Here is a 24,754-nt window from a genome sequence, read left to right as displayed (position 1 = left end):
TAGCGCATTTCTGTCTCAAAGCTGATGCACTACTTGACACCAAAATATACCTCCTTTTTAGCATCTATTTAATATCATAGGTTAGATTTGTCAAACTATTGATGTTCTTTAGATTAGGAGTTTGAGATCCTGAGAGCTTGGACTCTCTCCTTTGTGTTTCAAGTAGGAATGGAAGAGCTGCAGCAATGGAAGCTGAGTACATGGGATGCAATTTTAGGATCAGAAGTTGTGCATCTGATCCGTTATTGGTGGAAGATGATGTGATCGACAACAATCTGAAGGGAGATCAAGCTCAAGACCAACTTCTTGTTTTGTGATCTCAATCGCGTGATCTCGCGAGCAAAAGGCAAGCGCAAGAAGTCTCTCTGACATTGGAGACAAACTGTTCTACTTCATGGAGGAGGTATTATGATTATTTATTTAACGTGATTGGGTATTTAGATGCTCAGCTGCTATTAGTCAGAAATTAAAAAAAGTTTATAGTCTATCATATTAATCGTAAGAGTAAACAATAGATTGACTCAACCTTCTCGAGAAATAGTCTGATCCAGACACAGATAATATTGCAATATATATCCACAACTATATGCATATATTACTGTCTCCCAGAGGTTATACATATACACCAAACAGTGAACAAATTGCAGCGAAATGATTATAATCAATACGGAAACTAAAACCAGGAGTGCAAGGGTTCATATTGTAGGAATTTAAGACCGTGATCATGGCCCTTCTGAAAATGCACTTCCTCCAAGAAGAATATAGGGTATAGCATTAGCTTTTAACTGTGGTTAACAAAGGCTTTTCCATTTACAAAACTTCCATTTGTAATTGATTGCTATAACTAATCTTTGTACAGTTAATGCTGCCCTAGAAAAATGGACATCAAACAAAGATATATAACTAAGGATCTGAAGGGTAAACAGTTCCTGCTTACCTTCTTTGTAAAGTATATACATATATACTTGACCTACAAAGCAAAATCTCGACATATCGTGTCAGGTAATGCAGCGGCTTCTACTCGCATTTGGTTCTCGAATCTTCCACTCTTACTGATCTGACTGCATCCCAGGTAGAACTCCGAAGAAGACAATGACATATTTACAGAGGAAAGATTGTCTAATTACAGTTCCCCCATTGAATAACTGCTGTTTGGTGCACAACGTCAAAGAAGTGCCTTCAAAAAATACAACAACGTCAAAGAAGTGCCTTCAAAAAATACAACAACGTCAAAGAATAAAACAGACAGCTATTTTTCATTTCAAGTTGCAAGTTTCCAGTTGCTTGAAGAATATGAAGTATTTCCATATTTCCTGATTCCAAAGTTGCGCTCAAGTAGGAAGGGAAAGAAAAAGGTGCACATATGCATACATAGAAAAATAAATGTTAGATTTTATTTGTATTTATATAATTGGCAAATCATATTTTAAAACATAATTTGTATTCATATAATATATCTATATTTTATGTATATGCGTAAGTTATGATAAATTATGAAATGTTTGATAAAGAATAGTGAAATAGAAGATTAATTTTGAAGTGAAAGCATTTGAAACGATTTTAGAATCGTTATTGAAGTGCTCAAACGATGTTACAATGGTTGGAGAAGTATGAAAAATTACTAAGAGCACAAGAACAACCACTTTGTATCTAACTATCTAATCCGATGTTCAAAGCGCGTTCGATCCCACTCTGGGGCCATCCGAACGCACCTTGAAAAGTTTGCAGTGCGTTCACACATTCAGAAGAGCACTTTTGGCCATTCAAAAGGCTTGGCTTGCTTTCAAAGGCAGTCGCAAAACTTGCAAATTCTATACTTTGTGAGACCTGATTTGATTTGGATTTAGCCTTTATCTTTATAAGGAATATAAGGGTTGGGATGCCCTAACCCCTAGAGTTGGTAGAGTTATTTATTTTATCTCTAAGAAATATATAAAGAGGTTTAATCTAATCTTAGTGACAAGCCGTCCATCATCTATTTAGAGATCATCTATTGGATGCCATTGGATATCACTTATCTACTTTAGATAAAACGTGCTAAATCGTTCTTAACTCTACTCATCTCTATCAGATCTAAAAGAACTACGTCTTGGGTCACTGAGATGGAAGGATCAACCTTGAGAATCACTGAGATTAGGAACTTATTATAGAGTATATTACAATCTACCGAACAAAGTTAATACAGATTGAGTCGTGAGAATTGGCGGGAGATCTATAAGCTTGTTAACTATTATAAATTTTACTGATTGATTTCGATCCGAGTTTGGATCCGTAACTTTTTTACCCAATTTGAGTTTTTTTCTATAAAAATCTTAGTGTTCATTTTTTCTTTATTTGTTGACTACTATTCCATATTTTTTTACTTAAGCAAAGGGTTAGGAATCGTGCCTAGGGTGTTAATATCCACGTATCTATAATTTTTCATAAATGAACAACAAGATCCAATAGTTTCAAACATAAAGCAACATATTATATAACAAGGTCTCAGACAACTTCCTTGGAAATAGACATATATATTAGGAATCTAGATGGAGGAACTAAGTAGAGCCTAATGAAATGCATATCACTTAAAGGTAAAGAATGCATTCAATACGTTTGCAAGTGATTAAGTTTTATTTCCTAAGCTGACTGTTAGGGGGCTAGGTAAAGAAACTATAATGCATTAAATCATGATTATGGCTCCTCTTTGTGTGAATCATCAGTCAAACCAAAAGTTCTGATCACTAGTAGTTATTGTAACATAGATGTTGAAGTTACTTATAAGAACACAAGCTGCAGAATTTTTGAAGGAATCAGTTGCATGATGGTAAATTGACCCCATCAAGATAGCTAATGCATGGGCAAGCTTTGATCAGTAGAACTCAAACAGAACTAAAAACATAGGACCGAGCACAAGCTACTTTTATTTTCAGATAGAAGAGCATTTATTTGGCAGATCTGTCACTTAGTGTGACAGTAAGGGTATCCTCCTTGCACCCAAATATTCATCCTTGCAAGACAATGACATGGAAACAATCTCTCCTCTAAAGGGGTATAGTGGCATCTGATCTTTCGTATAATTGTAATGTTCCTAAAGAAAAGTAACTGAAGACCAGATAAGAAGGGCTACATAAATATTACCTAAATCTCAGGACTCCATAATGACAGGAGTCTCATGCATTAAGACAACCTTTGTAGCCTTCAGACAGAAAAGGCTGTCTCACTTAGGGTGGATCCTAGAAGCACTGTAGCACAATGACTCCAAATGGAAAATCAAAGGCAGCAATTGTCAACGAGCTCTTAGAATTTCTTTTATTCCAAGAATAATTGTTGGAAGAAATTGAGAGTTTAAGACAATAGATCAGTGTTGTACTTTCTAGAAAACCCATTCATTTTTCTCAAGATATATTTGCTTTGACCATTGTCCGAGCAGATGATGCTGCATTGCTAATATCAGACAGTGCTACAGAAAGAAATAAATTACCAAAACCAACCAGTGCAAGCTTAGCTACTTGTTAGTTGAAGTAAAGATTTGAGGTTTTGAAAGCATACTATCCAATGAGAAGCATAAAATGAACATTTCTTATTAGTATCATATGCCTATAGATTTTGAAACGAACTAAACAGACAGAATAAGAAAAAGGCTGTGCTAAATTCACCAAGATATCAAACGAGCTCATTCTTCAATAGATCTTATTGTATTCCTCATATGGTATGTAATTAGGCTTACTAATTAAGAAACCTCCAAACCAAATTTCGTGAACTGGAAACCAATGAAAGCTTACCATAGGAAAATTCCTCAATATGCGGAGAAAAAGATTGTCATCCACCGAGACAGGCAATGGAGGCATCTGACATACAGTACCAGCCGTTCCATTCAAGCTGTCAAAAGAAAGAAACCTCCATTAGAAAATAGAATTAGTACTAGCAGAAGACTTCCATCTCACTTGCTGTTGATTCAACTCCAAATGATACTAACCGCTCTAGAATATCTGTGATATTCTTTCTAGTGCGATAGAAGAGATCTATGTTACCCTGTATCTGTCAAAGGAATGAGAAATATAGGTTATTGAATTATATATTCCAAACCAAAATTTATGCAGTCAACTACATATATTTAAGAGATATAAGAGAAAACTTCGACTGAAAAGTAGCAACCTTAGGCTATTGTTCTTGGTACAAAAGGTAAGTATAGATGGGGAATAACGGCAGGGTATATTCTCCATAGTGCGCAAATTTATGTTGCCTGATTAATAAATTTGAAAGCAACATGAACAGTTCACTCCTTTCCTCATTTGTTTTAAAAGTGTAAAGTGCACAAGAGTAGTTTAAACTTGAAAGGAAAGGTGAAAACCAACGAAAAGTGGCAGGAAACAAGTTTCTATCCATCCAGTCTTCTTCCACTGGAGAAAGCCTTCACCAAAGAAGTGTAAGTTCTATTGTTCAAATGATTTTCTTCACAATATATAATCACTACAAAAATTACTGAATGATTGTGATATATTTTATTCTTCCAAATGCTTAATTTTATGTGGCATGTCATGTTTTAAAACTAAACAGAAAAACAAGTTAAAAATTAGTAAGATATCTAGCTCACATGAAAGATGGATGGCTGTGCCTTTTTTCTATTGGAATGGATTAGAAAGACTTTATCTCACAAATTATTTGAAACAGAGCTGCTGATCAAGTGACATATTATCAGAGATAAGATATCCAGTACCTGTAGCATATTACATAGGATCTTTCCATTATTCATATTCAATTTCAAGGAACCATAATTAAAAGTCAAAAAGAAAACTAGCTAATTCCTTTATTCGCAATAGAGACTGCTACATCCTGATAAGTTCATTTAGAAGATCTGTTGCTTGGACAGAAAAAAGGATCTGCATATTACCCTAAAATTTAAGAAAAGTTTCTGTTTCAACCTTCACCTTTTATTATTCTCAAACTGCACACACCTTTTCCGCAAGATGAGAGAAAAACTAGGATGTTAAGAAGGATTTATAGAATCAAAGTAACACAATATTCCCTTTCATGCCATCAACTCAAATGTTGTTAATCTTAGCCTAAACTAGGATGTTTTTACTCAATTTAACAAAAATACATGGTGCAGTTCGTAATGTAGTGAAAATATCAGGGTTTCAGATGCAAATTTACTTGAATGTAGGGTCTTATGTGCAAAAATTTCAGAAAAAAAAAGAAACGAAAAGAAACTTGACTGGGATCCTTTCCAAAGTGCAGGGAAAATATTACATGTTCTCATTCTTGCTATGATCATTGCTACAAGTTCCATTTGCACCCCAAGAGTGGAGTTAAAACATATCTCTAGCTAACATGGAGAACTAACTAAGCTTAAGAATAAGCTTAAAAAGGAGAGGGAGTCAAAGGTACCAACCTGGCATGTCTCGAGATTTGTTGCAATTTGTTTAAGAAGTTGGTAATTTTCATCAAAGAGAGACAATATTTCACCATCAACAGAAGTGGCTACAGGAAAAAGATAAAACTGCAATTATTATAAACAAATAATGGAGGTAAAAGAAACATAGAAGGGATCCAACCAGAAAATGCTGCCTATGAATGGTTCGAGCTAGACAAGAGAAGTCGTTCAACTACGGACATGAGAAAATGTAGCAACGAAATGAATGGTTCAAAATTTATATTCAAGGGACATCTAAAAGCTATTCCCAAATTCACAATATTAAAATCTGCACAAATTGCTGAACCTCATATTTAGTAATTCACATAATTGACAACAAGGGGAAACATAAGTTAAAATTTGTAATAAAATTGAAAGTTGTGATAAAACATGATAAATGTTCACAAACTTTTGAAAGAAATGTCATAGAAGAATGTAATAAATATATATGCTATGTAAAGGTTTAAAATTTGACAACAACAAGAACCAAGAATGATCATGTAATTTGTACAAAAAAAAAAACTCTCATTTCTCCTTGTCAGACTTATGTACTCACAAGCCACATATGAAAAAAACCAGAGGAAGAGGAACTCTATCAGGGGCATCTCGTTGTTTGCACTGATCCATAACAAGGCTCATGGTGAAGTAGAAAGCATGTCCTATTAGGAAACTCAGCAGTATACTAGGCTATGAGAGAGTAGCTTTGTGCCTCAATAGCAAAAGCCATTTACTAATTTCAGCAAGCTATGATGAAAGAAATCAATGTAGCTTATGTAGAGCATTTACTTGAATAAAATCTGTTGCAGATAAATCTTGTTTCCTCTGATGAAATTCTTTATTTACAACAATTTTATTCAATTTCTCTTAATTAAACAAATATCTAGGTTTCTGACTTTATTGCTTCATACTTTTGCAGCGGCAGATTTTATTATTAGTAAGGGACAATAACAATATTCTGATATTGCATCATGAATGCAAAACACATTGCAATTGTACACTGTTAATTTAAGAGAAAGGATTAGAGGTAATAAGATAAGATAACCTGTATGAGCTTAGAGATAAACATAAGCATAGACACAGGTAAATAGAAAGTTCAGAAAAATTGCAATTTTGATCCAGAAATCAATCTTAATAGTGCACCGTGAATTAAAAGAAAGTGTTATAAGTAATAACTTTACTTGAAACCTGAAAAATAAAACGAAACAACACAACAGAGAATCACAATATTGAATAAAGTATCAATCTAACAAGTCGAAGAACACAACCTTGGCATGAAATTTGCTTGCACTGGCTGGAGTTATGCATCGTTGAAGAATAAGCAGTGTTACTTTCTGGTGGATTGGGATATACGTTGAACGTCAAGGAAGAATCCACCTGACTATCCTAAAAAACACAACCATTCGCATGTATTCATCCAATAAATCACAAACATACCAGCAAAATTATTAATAAAAGAAGCCACATCTACATTCTAAAGATCAGAGAAGCACTGACTACTCTTCATGTGAACATTAATATGCCAAGCATATCATACATCTTTCATGATAGTTTTCTTCTAGCGGACAATAAAAAAATCAAATGAATTACATCAAGGAATTCTTTGTTCAAAGACATAGACGTGATATCCCATAACTCATAGTAGACACTGACGAACAATAAATCCATATGTGACAATGTTCTCATCTTATAAAAAGGGGGCATTCTCAGATAGCGTATAGAAGTGGATAAGAGCTGTACCTTCTTGTTTTCTCTCTTATTTCCTGCCCACTTTACATTTTTCTTCCTCTACAAGCCAGAGTATATCAGTAAATACTTTTTGCTAAGACATCATACTGTTTAAAAAAGCATCAGATGCAACTGTTTCAAAACAGAATACTAGTGATCAACTAATGACAAACAATTCCCCATAAAAAGTATAAATTCCTTTCCAGGGGGAAATCTCCTAAGTTGGATATGGAAGAATGGAAATCTATATGTTAATTACATAACAAAGGACCAACTCATACAAATGACATCAAAAGAATAACAACTAAAATCAGGAATTGTCTAGAGTTTAGAAGCACAAAACAATCTAATGAAAAAATATGTATGGTTAAAAGAATGATTGAAAGAGTTCATCAAAATAAAGAGCATGAGCATTCTTTCTGCTGGAGTCTAAAATAATAGGCTGACTACTTAAATTTCATTTACTTACAAAGATCAATGGCCCTCGGTCGTTCAAAATAATAGCAATGAAATTGGCAATGCATCTACAGCATTATTTACTACCCTTGAAGAACTTTGAGTGCTTGGCCCAAGTTTGTGACTCAATGACCGTGCCAATAGTGGCATAGCACCTGGCATGGGGTGTGTCAGTGGCACACCCCTATGCTGACTAGTATGGTGGCATGAGATTCGAAATAGATTGTATTGATCCAAAATTGATTAATTAAACTGGTAAACTTTAAATATTTTATGAGGCTTTTTAATCATGTGATAAACATGATATGCCATGTGAAGCCTATTATTTTAACATTTTTTTCATCAATTATTATTAATCAACTTTTAATCATTTTCTTAGCAAACAAGATATGTCATGTGGAGCTCCTTTAAATTTTTCTTATTTTTATCAATCATCATTAATCAACTTTAGTTGTCATGTGGCATGCTCAAAGGATGATATGAGTTTATCATCATCATTACCGTCATATCAATCATAATCACTAGAGCCACGACATCCTTTTTATACTTTATATCCACAATCTGAATATGCTTATAGTGTATCTATGTCAATGCTGGTTATGTTCATGCATGTCCAATATCTATATCATATCATAAAAGAATTATAAAATTTATCTTTATATGAAAACAATGTAAGACATTATAATAAGCAATACAATTAGTATATGAATTATAAAGATTATCAATAGTATTTAACGAAACATTATTGTGTTATTCTTATACCGGCAAATAAAACCTTCGATCTTCCCATTCATTCTATATTCAACTAATATTAGTTTTAATTGTTGAACTATTATGAATTAATATTATGTGTTGAATGATATTATGTTTTCAATCATATTATAAAGTGTTCATTCATTAATATTAGTTTGAATGAATGTATTCAATCATATTAGGTGTTGAATAATATTTCTATTTGGCTATTGCTATATTTTTAATAAAATAGGTCATTTACAGAATAATCTAAAGATAAAAGACTCTAATGTAGGTTTTAATATATATATTCAAATCAAAAACTAAAGATTGATATACCAAGGATCTAAAAATATTTCTAAATATCCTAATTTTTTTATTAAAAATTTGCTTGTGCTGAGGGCATGCTGGTTGGCATGCCCCATGTTGACCGGCACATGCCGTGTTGATGGTGGCATAGCATGGCACGTGCCTTTGGCACGACCATCGTTGATTATTCATAATTTAAGTGTTATTATGTTTCTCTATAAATTTAAGTATTAATAAGAAGCAAATACTCTAACTTCATGAAAAGCATAAACTATCAAAAAAACAAAAAAAGAGCATAATATTCAAATCTATTCTACATTATATAACTTCTTTCTTTCATAAGGAGAATGACACATGCTAGGTCATTTAAACTGGGACAACATACCATAGAATAGTAATCATGAATTCAAATTAGGAAAACATACAAAGATTATCCATTTTGCAAAAATATACAGAGAGATCTGCGTTATGTCACTATTTGACACGGAATACTCACTATCATCCATTGACACCTTGTTGCAACATCTCTTACAGTCTTGTTAGGCATGGCAGCTGCTATCTTTATGTACTTCACGAGGCTAGGTTCGTTAGCATACCTGAAAAATCCATGGAGGAGATCACAAAATGATGCACAAGGTAGGCAAACAAGGTGATGGACACAGCATTGACAATTTATCAAATGAATATTGAAGATGCTACCAAAACAAAGTAATGACGAACAACAAGATAGATATTGATACTTTATAAGACCCAAAACTTCAGTATGTGAAGTGAGCAAGAACATCTGTTGCATAAGAAAGAGAACATTCAATACGAACAAAATCAAAGTTCAAAATATATTCAAAACTCAAACAAAAACTCCTTCAAATAACAAAAAGTTCAAGCCGGTTGCTATCTTGTGTAAATAAAATATTTAAAAGGAATAGAATAGATAATAAAATAAGCTTCCTAAGTATGTTTAGGATTGAAAAAAGAAAAATGATGACTCAGATTTGGTCAAACGATATAAATTTTGGCATCAAATATCTGACATGTATGTGTATCTCTAACTAATAAATGTCCACTCAACAATCTCTATCAACGTTGTTCATCTAACGAGATCTGCGAATTGGGTGCCAATTCCAAAGCCTCAAGAACACATAAGAAAGGAATATGATAAGGAAGTTGCCAGAAGGAATATACCTTGCAAGGCCATCCCTCAATATTGTCAGTTCTTGATGGGACCAATACAAGGACAACAACGAGCCATTCATCAGAGATTTCTCCATGTCAAGAAGCACTCCATATATAATAGACCTAGAGGCATCATTCGTCATGTCGGTGTTTGCGGCTATGCTTGACCTCATCGTGCCATTAACCACATCTGAGTAGTTCACGATCCTGGTGGTCATCCCCGTGCTGTTGTTTACCGCCCTAGGCTGAAGGGAATCCAACATTTGATTGCATGGAGGTTGAGTAAAGGCCCCAGAATTCATGCTCGAACCTGCTTCCATCTGCATAACAGAGAAAATCAGTAGATTAAAACTTCAAACACCTTAAAACCAAAAAGAATCCCATCTTGGGACATTGCTATGTAGAGAAACAAATCACATATAACAATATAATCCATGAAATCAGCAAAGTTTCCAATAGCCAAATTCAATCATCCAATTGTATCTGCAAAGGAAACTAGAAATTGAATCTTTTTTGGTTTAAAGAAAACCCAACTCAAAGTCTTATATAAGAAACTCAAAATCCCCAAGAAAATCACAGCTTTTTGATTGAATTATGTAAACCCATCACATAAACCGATAAAAGGGCGCAAGAAACTTAGTACAGAATAGAGAAAGAAAAATTCCAATAAGATTCATTCAGCTCTTTTCTCTTTTCTCACTTACATTTATTTTTATTTTTTATATTTTTTCATTTATTTTATTTATTTATTAACTTACTTCTCTTCAATGGTGCAGCAATGAAAGGAAAGGCGCAGTGGTTTGCTTCCAATCAATATAACAAACCCCCTAAGGTAGAGATACGGATCTAGGGGTGTAACCAAATCGGATGCAATATTGTATCAATATCCATTTTAATTTTTATTGAATTTGAATTTGAATCAAATTTTAACTGATTATAAAATTTGTATCTGATTTATTTATTATCAAATTATATTGGACTCAAATTAAATTCAAATTCAATAGAATAGTAAACCAGATTTGAATTCCTCATATATAATCAATATATTATGAAATAGAAAAAAATACAATAATCTTATTGTAAAGCAGCAAGTCGTAGCTTTGGCGTAATAACTAAAAGTATCCTTATATTGCAAAGCAATGAGTCACAAATAATATAGTATAGTAGGATTCAAACATACGACAAATAAATCAGTAGAGATATCATTATAAAAAAGCATACAAGCAATGATGCAACTACTAAATTTAAAAATGCATTCATGCAAACGATAATTACTTTGAGAAATATACATTGATAAATATAAATGAGTGAGTTGTACATCCGTACCATTTGTTAATTGGCTATTCCCTTTTTGATAGTATGTGGGCCCAATCAACATTTATAATCAATTTTATATAACCATTCTAAGAGATGATTGTGAAGATGATCTAATTTGACTAGTAACAGGTCGTGAAGATCTAGCTTGACTAGTAGTTAATTGATGATGATTAATGGAAATAAGAAAAAGTTTTAAAAAATAGGCTACAGGTGTCATATCATATTTGTAAAATAGGAAAAAAATTTTAAAAAAGAGCTTCGCATCTGCACAATGACCAACATGCGGCCGTGTCGGATAGGCACTGCACGCGTGCCGATCGACAAAGCTCGGCACTAGGGTGTACGAAGAAGATAGCATTCACTAAAATGGTCCATTAGAAGGGGTCATATTTCTTCACCATCATGAGATCTAGCATCCTACCAACTTGCATTACAAAACCAGCATAAACTGATATCAATTTGATTGCTTAATTCTTTAGTTCATATCTAATAGTAACTTGGATATCTCGATTGCCTCTATCTTCGAGCATTATTTTGTTTCGCCATTCTTCTCTCAACACAATTTGTTTGGTTTAGCTCAAGATCACTCTTTATCATACAAAAGTTGGATATCCGAGTAAACTTAGGCTAGAAATAATATTAATGAGTCCATGTACATTTTCTTACTGTTTCAAAAACATCTAGAAACAAAAAGCCTTGTTCAAATTTGAAACATGTGTGCTTACCGCCTTAATTAGCCTTAGTTAACAAGCTTTGTATATGAGTTTTTCTGCATACTTTGTTATACAAGACAAGATTACGCATGTGGCACAGAGATTTAGACGTAAGCTTTCAGATACACCAAAATTTCCATCAGAAACTACACAAACAAAAGGGCATGCATTTACTTCTCGAACCTCTCATCTTATTCCAGAATCATCTGCTTTGACCCAAGGACAAGTTAAGACCTTATGTGACCAACTAATGGGCTCTTTGTTACTTAGATTCTACTTAGATTCTACTACATCTACCTTACCTTGCTATATTTGACACTAACAGAGGTAGGCAAGTCTTTTGGTGAGAACGAAATCTCTCTAAAACCCAGATGTCCAACCTATATATAAATCTAGCATGTAGGCCCATATAATCTATTAAAAAACAAAATTTAGAATCCAAATAAACAACTCTTCCTTATTATGGTGGTCCATTGTAACATCCTTAAAAAAATTAGGCACACTTGCTCGACATGTGCGCTACATTGCCTTCTTTCTCCCAACCTTTCACGTCTCTATTCCAAGGAGATTTTAGGTAGGGTCGTTGCTTAATACATAAATTTTCTTTTATATATATATATATATATATATATCCCTTTCTCTCTCTCTCTCTCTCTCTTTCTCCTCTCTTGCAAACAACTATAGTTTCTTTTCCTCACTAATTTTTTTTCTCCTCTTTCACATCTCTAAGTGAAGGAGGGCACTCGTGTTGGTGAGTCGTCGGACCCCTTAAAGCACTTAATCCTTTCTCCGGTTGGTGATCTTGCCCCCTTGTGTTTATTGTGTTTTCATCTAGTATAGAGAGTTTTATCAACATTTTTTATTTTCTTTTTGTTCGATTAAATACGCCGACGACCGATCGTCCTTCGGTATGGCTATAACTCGAAAAGTTTCCTTTCGGTGTCGCATTGCAAGTGGTTCCTTCCACCAGCTAGTTCAAAATTGAGGGTAAGTAATGTGGACTCTTCTCATCGGTTCCGTAAAGTGCTTCAGCAGCCACAACCACCGCCCCTAATCCGTTTTCGACAAGAATCACTTCCCTTGCCACCCTTTATCTAGTTGGTTTGTTTCCAAGCCGGATTCTCTTATCTTTGGGTAGATTAGGTTTTCTTTCCTCTACATAAATACTCGACTGGGGAAGAAGATGAAGGTGGGTTGGGCCGAGCCAAACCCCCTCCCTTGTGGACTTAGACCTCAAACAAGCTCGAGAGCTTAGTAAAAGTGGGTTGTGGCCAACACACAACCTATCCCTTTATTTTGGCTACGGGCCAGTCCAAATAATTGGGTTTAGTTCTTAATTTTCTTTCTTATTTTATTTAGTTTGACTTTATTAAATTGAGTCATATAAATTTAATTATCAGAAAATATTAATTCAATTGTTTAGAATATTAAGAGTTATGAACTTTAGTAATTGTGACTAATATTTAATTTAATTTAATTATTTATAATTACTATTTGGTTTCAGTATTCTTAATAAGTATTTTGACTAAGACAAATAATTGAACCTACCCAAGCTCATAATGAAAGTTGTGTTATATTTAATTAATTAGTTTTAAGTTAGGTTCTTTTACTTATGTTGCAATTATATTTATTATATTATTAGATCCACAACTGTACGGAGAGGATTTCCGTGATCCAGAGGAAGCAAATAACTAAAAAGTGATTTTAAAAAAAGTGGTCTAAGGATAGTATAAACATGATGTGATCATACTAGCATTTTGATGTTGTAAGTAATATTATGACAAACATATAAAACTTGGCAATCCTCCAAGTTTAGTGAACTCCAAATAGTGTTCTTGTGTACTATATATATAAATTTCTGCATCATACAGCAAAGGGAATAAAAATTTAAACTCTTGCCAGAGTCTCAAATCACTATTTGGATCAGTTTTCACTGTAGAGCTGCATCACTTCGTATCATGGCAGAAATCCCACTATCACCGTTCTTTCTTTAATCTGTTTTTCTTCCTACACTTCTCATTTATTCTCAAAGAAAAAAGCATTGCTCACAATTTATGAACGAAAAGATCTCAATATGGGGATAACCGCAAAGTTTGAATCATTCTGCATACATCAAGATCTTTACTTTATAAAAAGGTTCCAAGTATAATTGATTCTTCTATCATTTTTAAAAAGTAATCAAAAGCATCGATATATCATCTGGCAACAAATAGTACTTTGGTTGAAAAAATCTGGTGAAGCCTAGAAGTGCACCAGTTATTTTTGAACATGTGAAAGGAAATCAACTCAATGTGATCTTTGATAGACAAAATACAGAAAATATCATCTCAGTTTAATTGGTAAAGCAAAAAGTGAAGCTTGAGATAAAGAAGATACCGTATTAGTTAGCTTAGCCGACGGATTGGGACAAACACAAGTCTTCGCACGCAACACAAGGCTTGAGGGTCCCGACAGAGGAGTAGGAGGCGGCGGCTTGCCGGAGGAGGATGATGCTTGCCGACGGTGGAGGAGATGGAGGAGGAGGATGCGTGCCGACGGTGGAGGAGATGGAGGAGGAGGATGCGTGCCGGCGGTGGAGGAAGAGGGTTGAGGGTTCGGAGCGACGGTGGGTTTGTAAATTGTTTATATAGGAGAGCTTATCGAGCCCAGCCTGAGCCGGCTCTTAGTAGCCTAAATTTAAGGCTCAGGCTCGGTTCCGAAACCGAGCCAAACTCAAGAATTCTTTCTTTATGTTATTATCTTCTAATTCTACTAGTAAAGCAATTTGCAAAATCATGTTTTCTAAATTGGTTTTTTGTTCGTATACCCTTAAAAAGTCTCTTATTTATTTATATGCCCTTATAAATTGATATTCACGTATATTTATATCCATAGTTAGTAGTTACCCTCCCAATTAAACTCAATAATGTAATAAAATAAGATAAACTTACTCTTAACTAAAAGAAAAAACTAGAATAAAGATATTGAATCGTTTTCATTTAAATTATTTAAATGTTAAATGTTAGTTAACTCTAAAGACTAGGGTTTTAAAAACTGTGTTTTGAGGGTTAGATATACAAATATAAAACTTTAGAGTTGAGAATATTTATGTAACAAACTCTTTATTAATCTAAGTATTTAACTGAGGAAATTTTAATAATAATTATGATATTTAGAAGAATATAAAAATAATTTTGATATTTAAAAATTTTGAGTGACAATTATGTAAATTTTGTTATAATTTAAGTCGTAATGGAACAACGCATCCAGATTCTAGAAAAACCTTTTCCTGCCATATTCCTAAAAAATAAAACTTTGCTACGGTGAGCTCCATTAGAGCAGACGATGCTCATTTTCCATAAAGGAAACTTTTCCTACTCATCCTAAAATAAAATTAAAAAACTTTTGGGACGTTAAGTGCAAAAGTGTCAATTTAAATTTGCTTTCTTTCCCTAGAAACTTGCAAGCAGTTTTAAGCCTTATATGGTTCATGGATCTTAAACTTTGGCAGGTGGGACACTAACACATCGGTCGTGGCTACCAGAGGCAGCATTAGGAATGGCAGAGCAAGCAATATACGTCGCCAGGATGCTCCACTTCGCTAACCCTACGTCGTGCTCTAATAAGATCCTCCACCGCAATATGTGGATAGCTAAGACCAATCGCGGGAGAACACGTTGAGGTGAAGCAATACTTAGTTCACCGTCCATGGCTAAGCTGATGGACCGACTACTTCAGTCAACCATTGGCGCGAACGAATATTCTCGTGAATCTATGCTTCCACTTCCTCCTATCAATGTCAACATCTTATCAATGTCTACGGTGATTAAATGGTGAGCTGGGGATCATGGGATGTTGTACAGGATAAGGGAAAGAAATTGTTACAGTAGGCTTTAAAGTTTATTCAAACTTAGTTTTTAAACTGAAGATTTGACACTGCTCACTACCTTTTTTCTTTTCAAGAATAAGTCCGTAGATATTTTCATTGCATTGAAATCGTTACACAAAGTTAAGATCGGAATTGATCCATTCCTTACAATATTTTTTCTGATATTCCCTATCTCATACCTTATCATATTCCTCAACTCGCTCCTACACTTGAGAATAGAGCGTCATGTTCAAGATGCAGCTCCGATGATCTTTGCCGACCGAAAGGAAGCTTTTGGGAGATATTTGTCATTGAGAAGCTTTGCCTAAAGACTATTCTCTTCAGTGATGAAGCGCCATGCTAGCTTAATGATCAAAGTCTGATTGACGAGGCCCATGCATCTGATGCCTAGTCCTCCAGTCCATGTTGGGCGGCAGATTAAGCTCCACCTTCTCAAGTAGAGGTTGCTCTTGTCAATGGAGAATCCCCACCATAAGTCACATATAATCCCATCAAGGGCCTTTAGCAATGATTTGTGGATGCTTGACATGAAATAGATTGAAATGCTGCTGAGGACTACCTTGATGAGAACCATTTGACCAGTATGAGATAACTGTTGTGCTTTCCATCCCGCCAGGCAGTTCTTTAGCTTGTCTAGAACAAACGTATAGGCTTTGCGTTTAGAGCGTGGTAAGATTAGTGGATTCCCAAGGTATTTTTCACTCCCCTCCAAGAGCTTCACTCGAAGGGTTGATATCACCTGACTTCTTCTACTTGTGTCAACTTTGGAGTTGAAGAAAATGGCTAATTTCTTATAGTTGATGGCTTGGCCTGAGACTTGACAATAGAGGTCGATGACTGCTTAGGTTTGCTGCATCTCTGGTAGTGGAGCTGTTGAAGAGAAGCAAGTCATCAGCAAACATGAGGTGGGTTATTGGCGGGGCCGCTCTGGAGATTTTGACACCGAAAATTCTCTTTAAGTTGAGCTCCTCATCAAGTAAGATAGAGAGGATGTTCGAGTCGGTGATGAAAATGTACTAAGATAGCGGACACCCTTGTCTCAATCCTCTAGAGGGAGTGAACCAGCCATCTGTGCTACCGTTAACATCTAGAGTTAAGCTAGTAGTGCTGATGCAAGACATGACCAGCTTAATAAATCTGTCTAGGAAGCTGTGGAGCTTGAGGCAGTCGTCGATGAAGCTTTATTCCATGTGGTCGAAAGCCTTTGAAAGATTAGCTTTTAACATGAACACGCCATTTGTACTCCGGGTTGATTTTAGGAAGGAGAGTAGTTCTTAGGCAATTACCTAGTTATCAACAATCTGCCTGACCGAGATAAAGGCATTTTAGCTACGGGAGCTGATAGAGCTCAGGCATTGTTTTATTCTTGCAGCAACTAGCTTTGCAATCAGCTTGTAAACGGTGTTGCACAGGCTGATTGGTCTGAAGTCGCTTACCATAGATGGATTCTCCTTCTTGGAGATTAATACAATGATAGGCATGTTTAGACCTTTGTCCATGCTCCCTAAAGTGAAGAAACTCCTTACTTCAAATGAGACATCATTTTTTAGGCTTGGCTGAAGGGAGTGGAAAAATCTTACATTTAGACCATCTGGGCCTGGGGCCTTGTCCGGGCCAAGAGCTTTCAAACTTGCTTCTATCTTCAACGTTAGAGGGGGTGCTAAGAATGCTTATTCAGTCCTCATCCAAGATATTGGTGGCTTTGCTCAATCTGCCAAGACAGAAGTTGAAAATGGATGGCGGACTTGTGGATTTGAACATGGTCTTGAAGTGCTTTACGAAGGCAATTCTAGTCCTAAAGGGATCTTGGGTCCATTCCTCCTCTCCCACTTGGAGGCGGGTGATATTCTTCCTTCTCTTCTTGGCAGTGGTTGTGGCATGAAAAAATTAATTATTTTTATCTCCCTAAGTGACCCAACTGACCTTGACCCTTTGATGCTAGTATTGCTCCTCTTTGATCATGAGGTCATCATGGGTGCTTCTAAGAATTTGTTCTCTAATATAGTCAACATCATTCAAGTTTCGGGAGGATTGGAGGTGTAAGATTTGTTCTTCCACATGCTGTATTTGTGCTCTATGGCTCCCCGCATCCTTCTTTGCCCAAAGTCTGATCTTGTTAGTAAGGTGGTGCAGCTTAGAAGAGAGGGTACGAGTGGGCTTACTCACCGTGTCTCAAGTTTTAGTGCAAAAGCTAGAGAAGGTGTCTTCGGAGAAACACTAGTTCTCAGTTTTTGAACCTTTGCCTGCCTGAGCTGCTGCGGGGGAGAGTGTCTAACAATAAAGGGTTGTGGTCACTCGAGATTGTCGGGAGGTGGAGAATGTGCATTAGGGAAGGTGTTGCACCGGGAGGAGTTTGCTAAACCTCTGTCCAAGTGTTCTTTGATGAGTTTAACACACTCCTCTTCTGTTGGACCATGTGTATACCGACCTTGCGAAGCCAAGGTTATGAAGGCCCATCTTGTTAATCCAATCTGAGAAGGCCGCCATTCTCTTAAAGTTTGGATGGTCGCCTCCTTCTTTCTCCTGAATGCAAGCAATCTAGTTGAAATCTCCAATGAAACAGCAAGGGATTTTTGAGTCGGTAGCGAAGATGCTAATTTGATTCAAGAAAGGAGAAGACGAGGAGTGGTAAGGGTTATCGTAAACCTTGCAAAAAATTTAGTTTATAGAGAGCTAAGGGTGGGTTACTTTGGCTTTGATGAAGCTAGAGGAAGCATCCACGATCTCAACAAGAATGCTATCGTCCTAGAGGAGCCACAATCCTCCGAAAAAAATGCTCAGAGGGGATAAGAAGTTGTTTTGAAGTGGAAGATTGTCAAGGATAACACAAGCCTTGTTCTCGCTGCACTTTATCTCCGAAAGGAAAGCGAGGTTAGCACACGTACTGTGGAGGATTTTTTTTCAGGTTCCTGGCTGTCGAGGCGCCTCCACACCCTCGACAATTCCAAGATATTAGCTTCATGTCTTGCTCTACAGCACCTTTGGCTTTGCTGCCTTGGCCATATCATTCGTGAAGACAGGTTCATTTTTACTGACCTTGACAGGTGATTTAGATGGTCTTGGATTGATTATCTCAGTGCCCTTTCTTTTGCTTGGAGAGGAATTGGCCACTTGAACAGAATGAGTGGTTGCTGTTTAAATTGGTGGTGGCGCAGTCCTAGTGCTTGGGCAGGAGGTGTTGCAGGGTAGCTCATTAGCCCTAGTTTTTTTTTGTGCTTCCTCTATTGTTTTGGACGTGGAGATCACGTTTGCCTGGTACCTTGTATCACGCATGCTAAGGTGGTGCCCTATTTCAGCTTGGGTTGGGGCTTCTAGGTTGATGAGACCCATAGGCACACTAATGAGAGAGGAAAATTCCGCAACAGTGGGTTGGGGATGGCCTGCCGTCCTCCCCTCGCACCCATTCATCTTTTTAGTCTGAATCTGATCATTCCTTAGGGATTGAACCTCAAAAGGTGCCCGGGTGAGGGGAGCTTTTTGGTTCCAATCCTCGTTTCCCCTTCCCCCTGTAGGGAGACTCTAGTGCGGCGTTGCTTAGATGTCGACACATTATCTCCATCCTGTCTCGTCAAGTTAATGTTGGATAGACCTCTCTGATGTTGTAGGTCTAGACTGCTAGGCGGTGAGAACTCCACCGACCGCGGCCGTTGTTGAGTGTATCTCCCTCCGTTGCTTCCTTTGGCTTTCAACTCTAGTGAGAGTGAGTTGATCCCCAGCTGAATAAACTGAGGTTTAAGCATGCCAAGATGCTTGTCTCGTAGGCTCGGGAGGTAGTCTTGCTCGATCAGGATTTCTAGTTTACCTCTATGGAGGCATTCATGCACTTCATGGCCGATGCGACCACAAAAGCTACAGTAACGTGGGAGTTGTTCATACTTTACTTTTATCTCTGTTGGCACTCTATTGAGGAGAGTGACCGATAGTGTTCCCATTAGAGGTTTGGATACATCAACCTTCACCCGGGCACGGATGAATATAGTCCATTTGTCTTCTTCCAAAGGAATTGTGGGGACAAGAGCACCAACTTCCGTGCCGTTGAGGGTGACAGGTACTCCAGCGGAAGGCCGTAAAGTTGCACCCAAAACTCCGCAAGGTCAAAATTCTAGCTTTCAACCGGCAAGTTGGGGTAGAAGGCATTGAGGATGAAGAGGTCGCAACTGAATGACCATGGAGAGCCGGTCCACACACGCCATTTATCCTTTTCGTCTTCAAAGGACAGAAGAAATATATTGCGACCCACCTCAATAAATTCTAGTCCTCCTTCCAAGCTTTTAAGAGGGTAGCTTTCAGGCCTCCAGCAATAAAGGGTTTGTCCGTCAAGAGTTTCCATGTTAGGCAAAGACTAGAGTTGCGGCTCGGGATAGTGTTGTCCACCAATAAAGGAATAGATTCTTCCATGTTGTTGCCTTGGAGATCTTCCAAAATTTTTGAAGGAGTTCTGCCTGATTATCCATTGAAGATAGGGCAGAAGGGTCAGAGGTTGGAAAGAGAGGAGGTGGTGGAGGCTAATAATGTGGGCCTGGGGCTTGAAGTGGGGAGGAGAGGTTTTGGTTGATAGGTATGGACTAGCAGAAGAGGTTTGTTTTGATGGTTAATGGCACTGTTTGAAGAGCAAAGGTTGGTGGGAGGTTGTGGAGTGGGGGGAGTTAGAAAGGCAGGGTGGGGAGAGTTCTAGGAAGAGCTGAGGACAACAGGGAGACCGGGGAAGTTAGGGATGGCTTCAGGGAGATGGAGTGGTTACCCACTATCAAGGAAGTCGGCAGGGAGAAAGAGGGTTAGACCTTGGAGAAAACCCTAGCAGAGCTGGGTGGAAAAAAATGATGTCCTGATATGAATCTATTCTACATTTTGTTGATGCTGCTCACTACTTATTCGGGCCTTTTGATTCAAATCTCAATCCTAATAAAGAAATGCAAGTCCAATCACCTCGAATTGCGTAGCAAGAATTTCGTCGTTGTCGTCCTTGCTGTCACCCACCAACGATGAGATTTGGGAAGTATACTTCAAGCTTCACTCTAGTGGCATTAAACAAGGGTATGAGAAAAATTAGGATTTAGATGGCAAAATTGGAGGTAAAAGTGCATCATGGGAGATTTATAGTTTGGCTGTGACCATTAAACTTACAGGTATAGGCTTAGTGTCATCAAAGGAGATTTCAGGTGAGTTGCAGTATGTGCTCAAATTTACAATAAAACTGTGTTTTGTGCAAGTTTGAGCATTGCTAAGATTCTCAAAAGAAATGCTATTTAGGCAAATATTTATCTTTCAAAGCAATTGTGCTATCTAAAGATGCCGATATGATCAATTGGAAAACTATTTTTTCTTTGTGTTTTCTCTTTCTTTTTTTAAAGAATAGGTGATATATTATTCATTCCAATAAGATGTTTACAAGCCTGATACATAGAGAAAAATGGGATATAGTTTGAATAAACCCTCACTACTTAGTGAAAAACACAACAAACCCAAAAAGGCATATAGAAATAAAGCAAAAAAATTATGTCCAAGCTACAACATTGTCACAAAAGATCTAGCTTCAGACCATTGTGAATCTAGGCTCGCCAAGAAGCACACCCACACAAAATGCAAAAGAAAAAAAAGAAACTTCGTAGAGGGGCGGAGGGAGGCAGCAGATCCGCCATAGTAGAGGCATATCCATGGAAGGGAGGCTTGCAATTTAATTGCAGTCTTTTTTATTTCAATTGATAAGTTTAGCTAACCACCACTACAACAGTGGGGGGAAAGCAAGCAGTGACGGCAACAATTCTGCTATAGTAGCAAGTCAATGGAGGAGGAAGAATGATGGGGTGGAGAAAGATAGGAGGAAGGAAGGCATTTCAAGACAAGGGCAAGATAGTAGCAAGTCTAGGCTCTTGTTTACACCCCTAGGCCTGATATAAATCGTTTGTATTCTTTTATAAATTTAGATCGTTTAATAAATTGATTATTGGTTATGATTCATACTAGTTCTTATACTTTCAAGTTTGATCTATATACTCTGGGGCTATGAAGAGACTAAGAAAGAAATATAATCTGGATGGATCTCTTCGTGATAAAATATTAAAATCTCCAGATCGGTGTTCCTCCCGGAGGAATGATAGTTCTTTGGAATCAATGTTCATATAATATTCTTGGATCTTTAGAAAATTTATCAAAAATATCATTTATTTTATTATTATTATTATTTACATATTACCATATTGATATTTATTTTATTATTCAACCTAAGATTTTCAAAATAAATTACAAACCTAAAATCTACTTCATGCTCGGCTCATCTACACTCGAGTCAAGTGCGAGTCAAGCCTAATTTTAAGCTTGAGCTCTAAATGATCTTATCAAAATCTTAAATTAGTCAAGCTTAATTTGAGCTTTAAATGAGCCGGTTTAAGTTGAGCTCAATTCTATTAGGAATAAATATAAATCATTAGATAGAAATTTAATAGTTATAAATTATACATAATATTTATACATATAATATATTAATTTATTGAGCTGAGCCTACGTGAGCCAGCTTGCATTCATGCTCAGCTTATTTAACTTCGAACGGAGCCTAGACCAAATAGAGTCGAGCTCAAGTTGCCAATTATTTTGACATCTATGATTTGATTGCAAAATTTTACTTTCAATGTCTTAAAAACACCTTGCCATTAGTTTGCCTAAATGGATAGATAAATTAAATTAAATTAACTAAGATCACAATGACCCAAACACTCTTGAGTAAATTTATTTAAATCAAGGTAAAGGTAAAAGGAGAACATTATTTATTCAATTAAAGGTTGTTAGGTGAAAATTAACTTAGAGTATTTTGAGACATTGAAAGTAAAATATAAAAGTCAATGATAAGTGATAAGTATCCAAGTAGAATAGTGTAAATACTAATAATAACAAAATAAAGGCTGTTTTTGATAAATTTCTCCATATCTTTTCCTCAGGGAATTTTCCAAGAGATTTGATCAAATGCTATTATTTATTTACTCTCAGATGTATTATTCTCCTTTTTTTTTTTTTCCATTTTCCTCCTCCCTCTTCCTTGCGAGTATATCTATCAATATATATATATATGTAAGTATATCTATTATATATATATAGTACGGATACAGTGCCAAGTTATTCTCCAGTCAGAATAAATTCAAGTTATCTCCTGTATCCAACCTCTCACTGGAGTTTATTCACTGCTATTCCTACAGATATAGTGCTTATTCATTACCCAGATCCTCCTGCTCCCTGAAGATACGAGATGATGAAGACCATCACACTCTCAGAGGCGGCTTTATTTATTCTGGATCCTTAATTGTGGCAAAGATACACACGATTTCCTAGATCTTTTTTTTATCTCTCTTTCCTCGGCTCTGCTGCGATTCGGTGATTGTTACCAACCTTTCCAACTCTCTCTCTCTCTCTCTCTCTCTCTCTCTCTCTCTCTCTCTCTCTCTCTATATATATATATATATATATATATCGTTCTTCAGTTGATTCTCATGGCGACGACCAGAGGAGTTGAAGTGACCGAAGGCGACGGGAACCCGGCGAAGCCTCACGTACTCGCTGTGGACGATAGCTCGGTCGACCGCGCCGTCATCACCCGTCTCCTCCGCAGCTCGAAATATCGAGGTATTATTCCTTGGATAACTTTATCTATTCCAAGAGAACACGAATAATATGTCCTTTATTTGAAGTTATTAATAGCTAGTGACGGTTTTGTACAGTTACGGCGGTGGATAGCGCCAAGAGAGCTCTAGAATTGTTGGGCTCTTTGGTGAGTTACGTACTTTTATCTTGTTAAAGAAGGAAATAATTCTACTGGTCTTATTCTTGGATTATAAATGGAGTTATTCGACGTAGGAGCCGAACGTGAATATGGTATTCACGGATTACTCGATGCCGGGCATGACAGGCTACGAGCTCCTTAAAATTATCAAGGTAATTTGCAAATTAATAACTATAATATTAAGGTTTAGATGTTGTTGAATTTACGAGTAATGCCATTTTTATTTTATTATTAGGAATCATCTAATCTGAGGCAAATCCCCGTCGTGATCATGTCCTCCGAGGACGTACCCACAAGGATCAACAGGTCAGGACCCAATAAGGGCATAGTTGTCAGTAGAACCATATAATTATTATTTGAAAATTTTATATATTACTCCTTGCTTTATAAGGTAATTATAATTTATAACCTATGTTTATAAATTGAGCCATATAATTTAACAAATATATATAAAAAATATCTTAGATTAAATTTAAACTAATCATGTCAGAATATTAAGTAAAGATATGTTATTTTTAAAATAACTAAAATGCCATTAGTATGACTTAGTAGAGGATATTTTTGTAATTTTTTAAGTTTAGTTAATTTAACTTAGAGATTTGCTTAAGTTTAACTAACTGATCTAATCTAAAGGTGTTTATTATATATATTTGCTAAATCATAGAATTTAATTTGTAAATAATAAAAATGTAGGGTGTAAACCATAATTTTATTAAAAAATTAAGTATTATATGCAAATTTTCTTTATTATATAATAATTTTATATATTTGAGAGAAAAAAAAGCATTCATGAATTGGTTTCAGGTGCTTGGAGCAAGGAGCCGAAGATTTCTTGCTGAAGCCTGTTCGACCGTCCGATGTAGCCCGTTTGTGCAATCGTATACTGCATTGAGGACGAACTTTTTTTGTTTTGGTTTAATTGATGGACTCGAATATATAGGACTTTTTGTTGTTGTCATTGATCTCTCTCTTTTTTTTTTAATCTCAAAAGAAAAGGGGAAAAAAAAGAAGAAAATGCCAAGGGCAATAGTCCTCTTTGTATGGTTTCTTTTATTTAGATGGTTTATATCAAGTTCTGTTTGCTGAGTATCTTATCTACATGGTAAGGTATGACATAATCTTATATTAATAATATGTGGTAAAAAAGAATCTGGTTATCTTGGTAAGAGATATCTTGGAAAGGCTTAGTGTAAATTGTGGCAAGTGCTTTGTCTGGTGTAAAGAAAATGGCATAACTCAGATCCTTCTTATCTTCCAAATTGTTTCTTGTTTAGAAAGCATCTAAAGATGAAAATTGG

At 36.0% G+C, this 24,754-nt stretch overlaps 2 protein-coding genes across 2 annotated transcripts; one reads left to right on the top strand and one right to left on the bottom strand.

Annotated features, from left to right (window-relative positions):
• Positions 1–749: 749 nt before the first annotated feature.
• LOC140800635 (uncharacterized) lies at positions 750–14,438 on the bottom strand. The gene is made up of 9 exons (XM_073155397.1): positions 14,197–14,438; positions 9,800–10,110; positions 9,114–9,213; positions 7,133–7,180; positions 6,661–6,778; positions 5,375–5,463; positions 3,959–4,020; positions 3,765–3,861; positions 750–1,177 (listed from the first exon to the last, which is right to left on the bottom strand). Exons 2-9 carry the CDS (start codon positions 10,108–10,110, stop codon positions 1,166–1,168), a joined length of 837 nt encoding a protein of 278 aa, XP_073011498.1. The 5' UTR covers positions 14,197–14,438; the 3' UTR covers positions 750–1,165.
• Positions 14,439–23,166: 8,728 nt separating this feature from the next.
• On the top strand, positions 23,167–24,348 carry LOC140801125 (two-component response regulator ORR5-like). Its single transcript, XM_073156133.1, has 5 exons — positions 23,167–23,299; positions 23,395–23,444; positions 23,531–23,608; positions 23,692–23,762; positions 24,261–24,348. Exons 1-5 carry the CDS (start codon positions 23,167–23,169, stop codon positions 24,346–24,348), a joined length of 420 nt encoding a protein of 139 aa, XP_073012234.1.
• The last annotated feature ends 406 nt before the right edge of the window (positions 24,349–24,754 follow it).

The sequence above is a fragment of the Typha latifolia genome, chromosome 14, assembly GCF_019914945.1.
Source record: "Typha latifolia isolate L0001 chromosome 14, TyphaL0001v2, whole genome shotgun sequence".
Classification (NCBI taxonomy): Eukaryota; Viridiplantae; Streptophyta; class Magnoliopsida; order Poales; family Typhaceae; genus Typha; species Typha latifolia.
This window is presented reverse-complemented; position numbering and strand designations above follow the sequence as displayed.

Bases quoted from the DNA above. Each gene is read 5' to 3' on its own strand.
- LOC140800635 (XM_073155397.1), bottom strand. From the start codon at position 10,110: ATGGAAGCAGGTTCGAGCATGAATTCTGGGGCCTTTACTCAACCTCCA. The intron at 9,214-9,799 runs GTATATTCCTTC...TGGATTTTTCAG, and splicing joins TTGAGGGATGGCCTTGCAAG to GTATGCTAACGAACCTAGCC. The intron at 7,181-9,113 runs GTGAGTATTCCG...TCTGGCTTGTAG, and splicing joins CAAGGTGTCAATGGATGATA to AGGAAGAAAAATGTAAAGTG.
- LOC140801125 (XM_073156133.1), top strand. From the start codon at position 23,167: ATGGCGACGACCAGAGGAGTTGAAGTGACCGAAGGCGACGGGAACCCG. The intron at 23,300-23,394 runs GTATTATTCCTT...GGTTTTGTACAG, and splicing joins CCGCAGCTCGAAATATCGAG to TTACGGCGGTGGATAGCGCC. The intron at 23,609-23,691 runs GTAATTTGCAAA...TTTTATTATTAG, and splicing joins AGCTCCTTAAAATTATCAAG to GAATCATCTAATCTGAGGCA.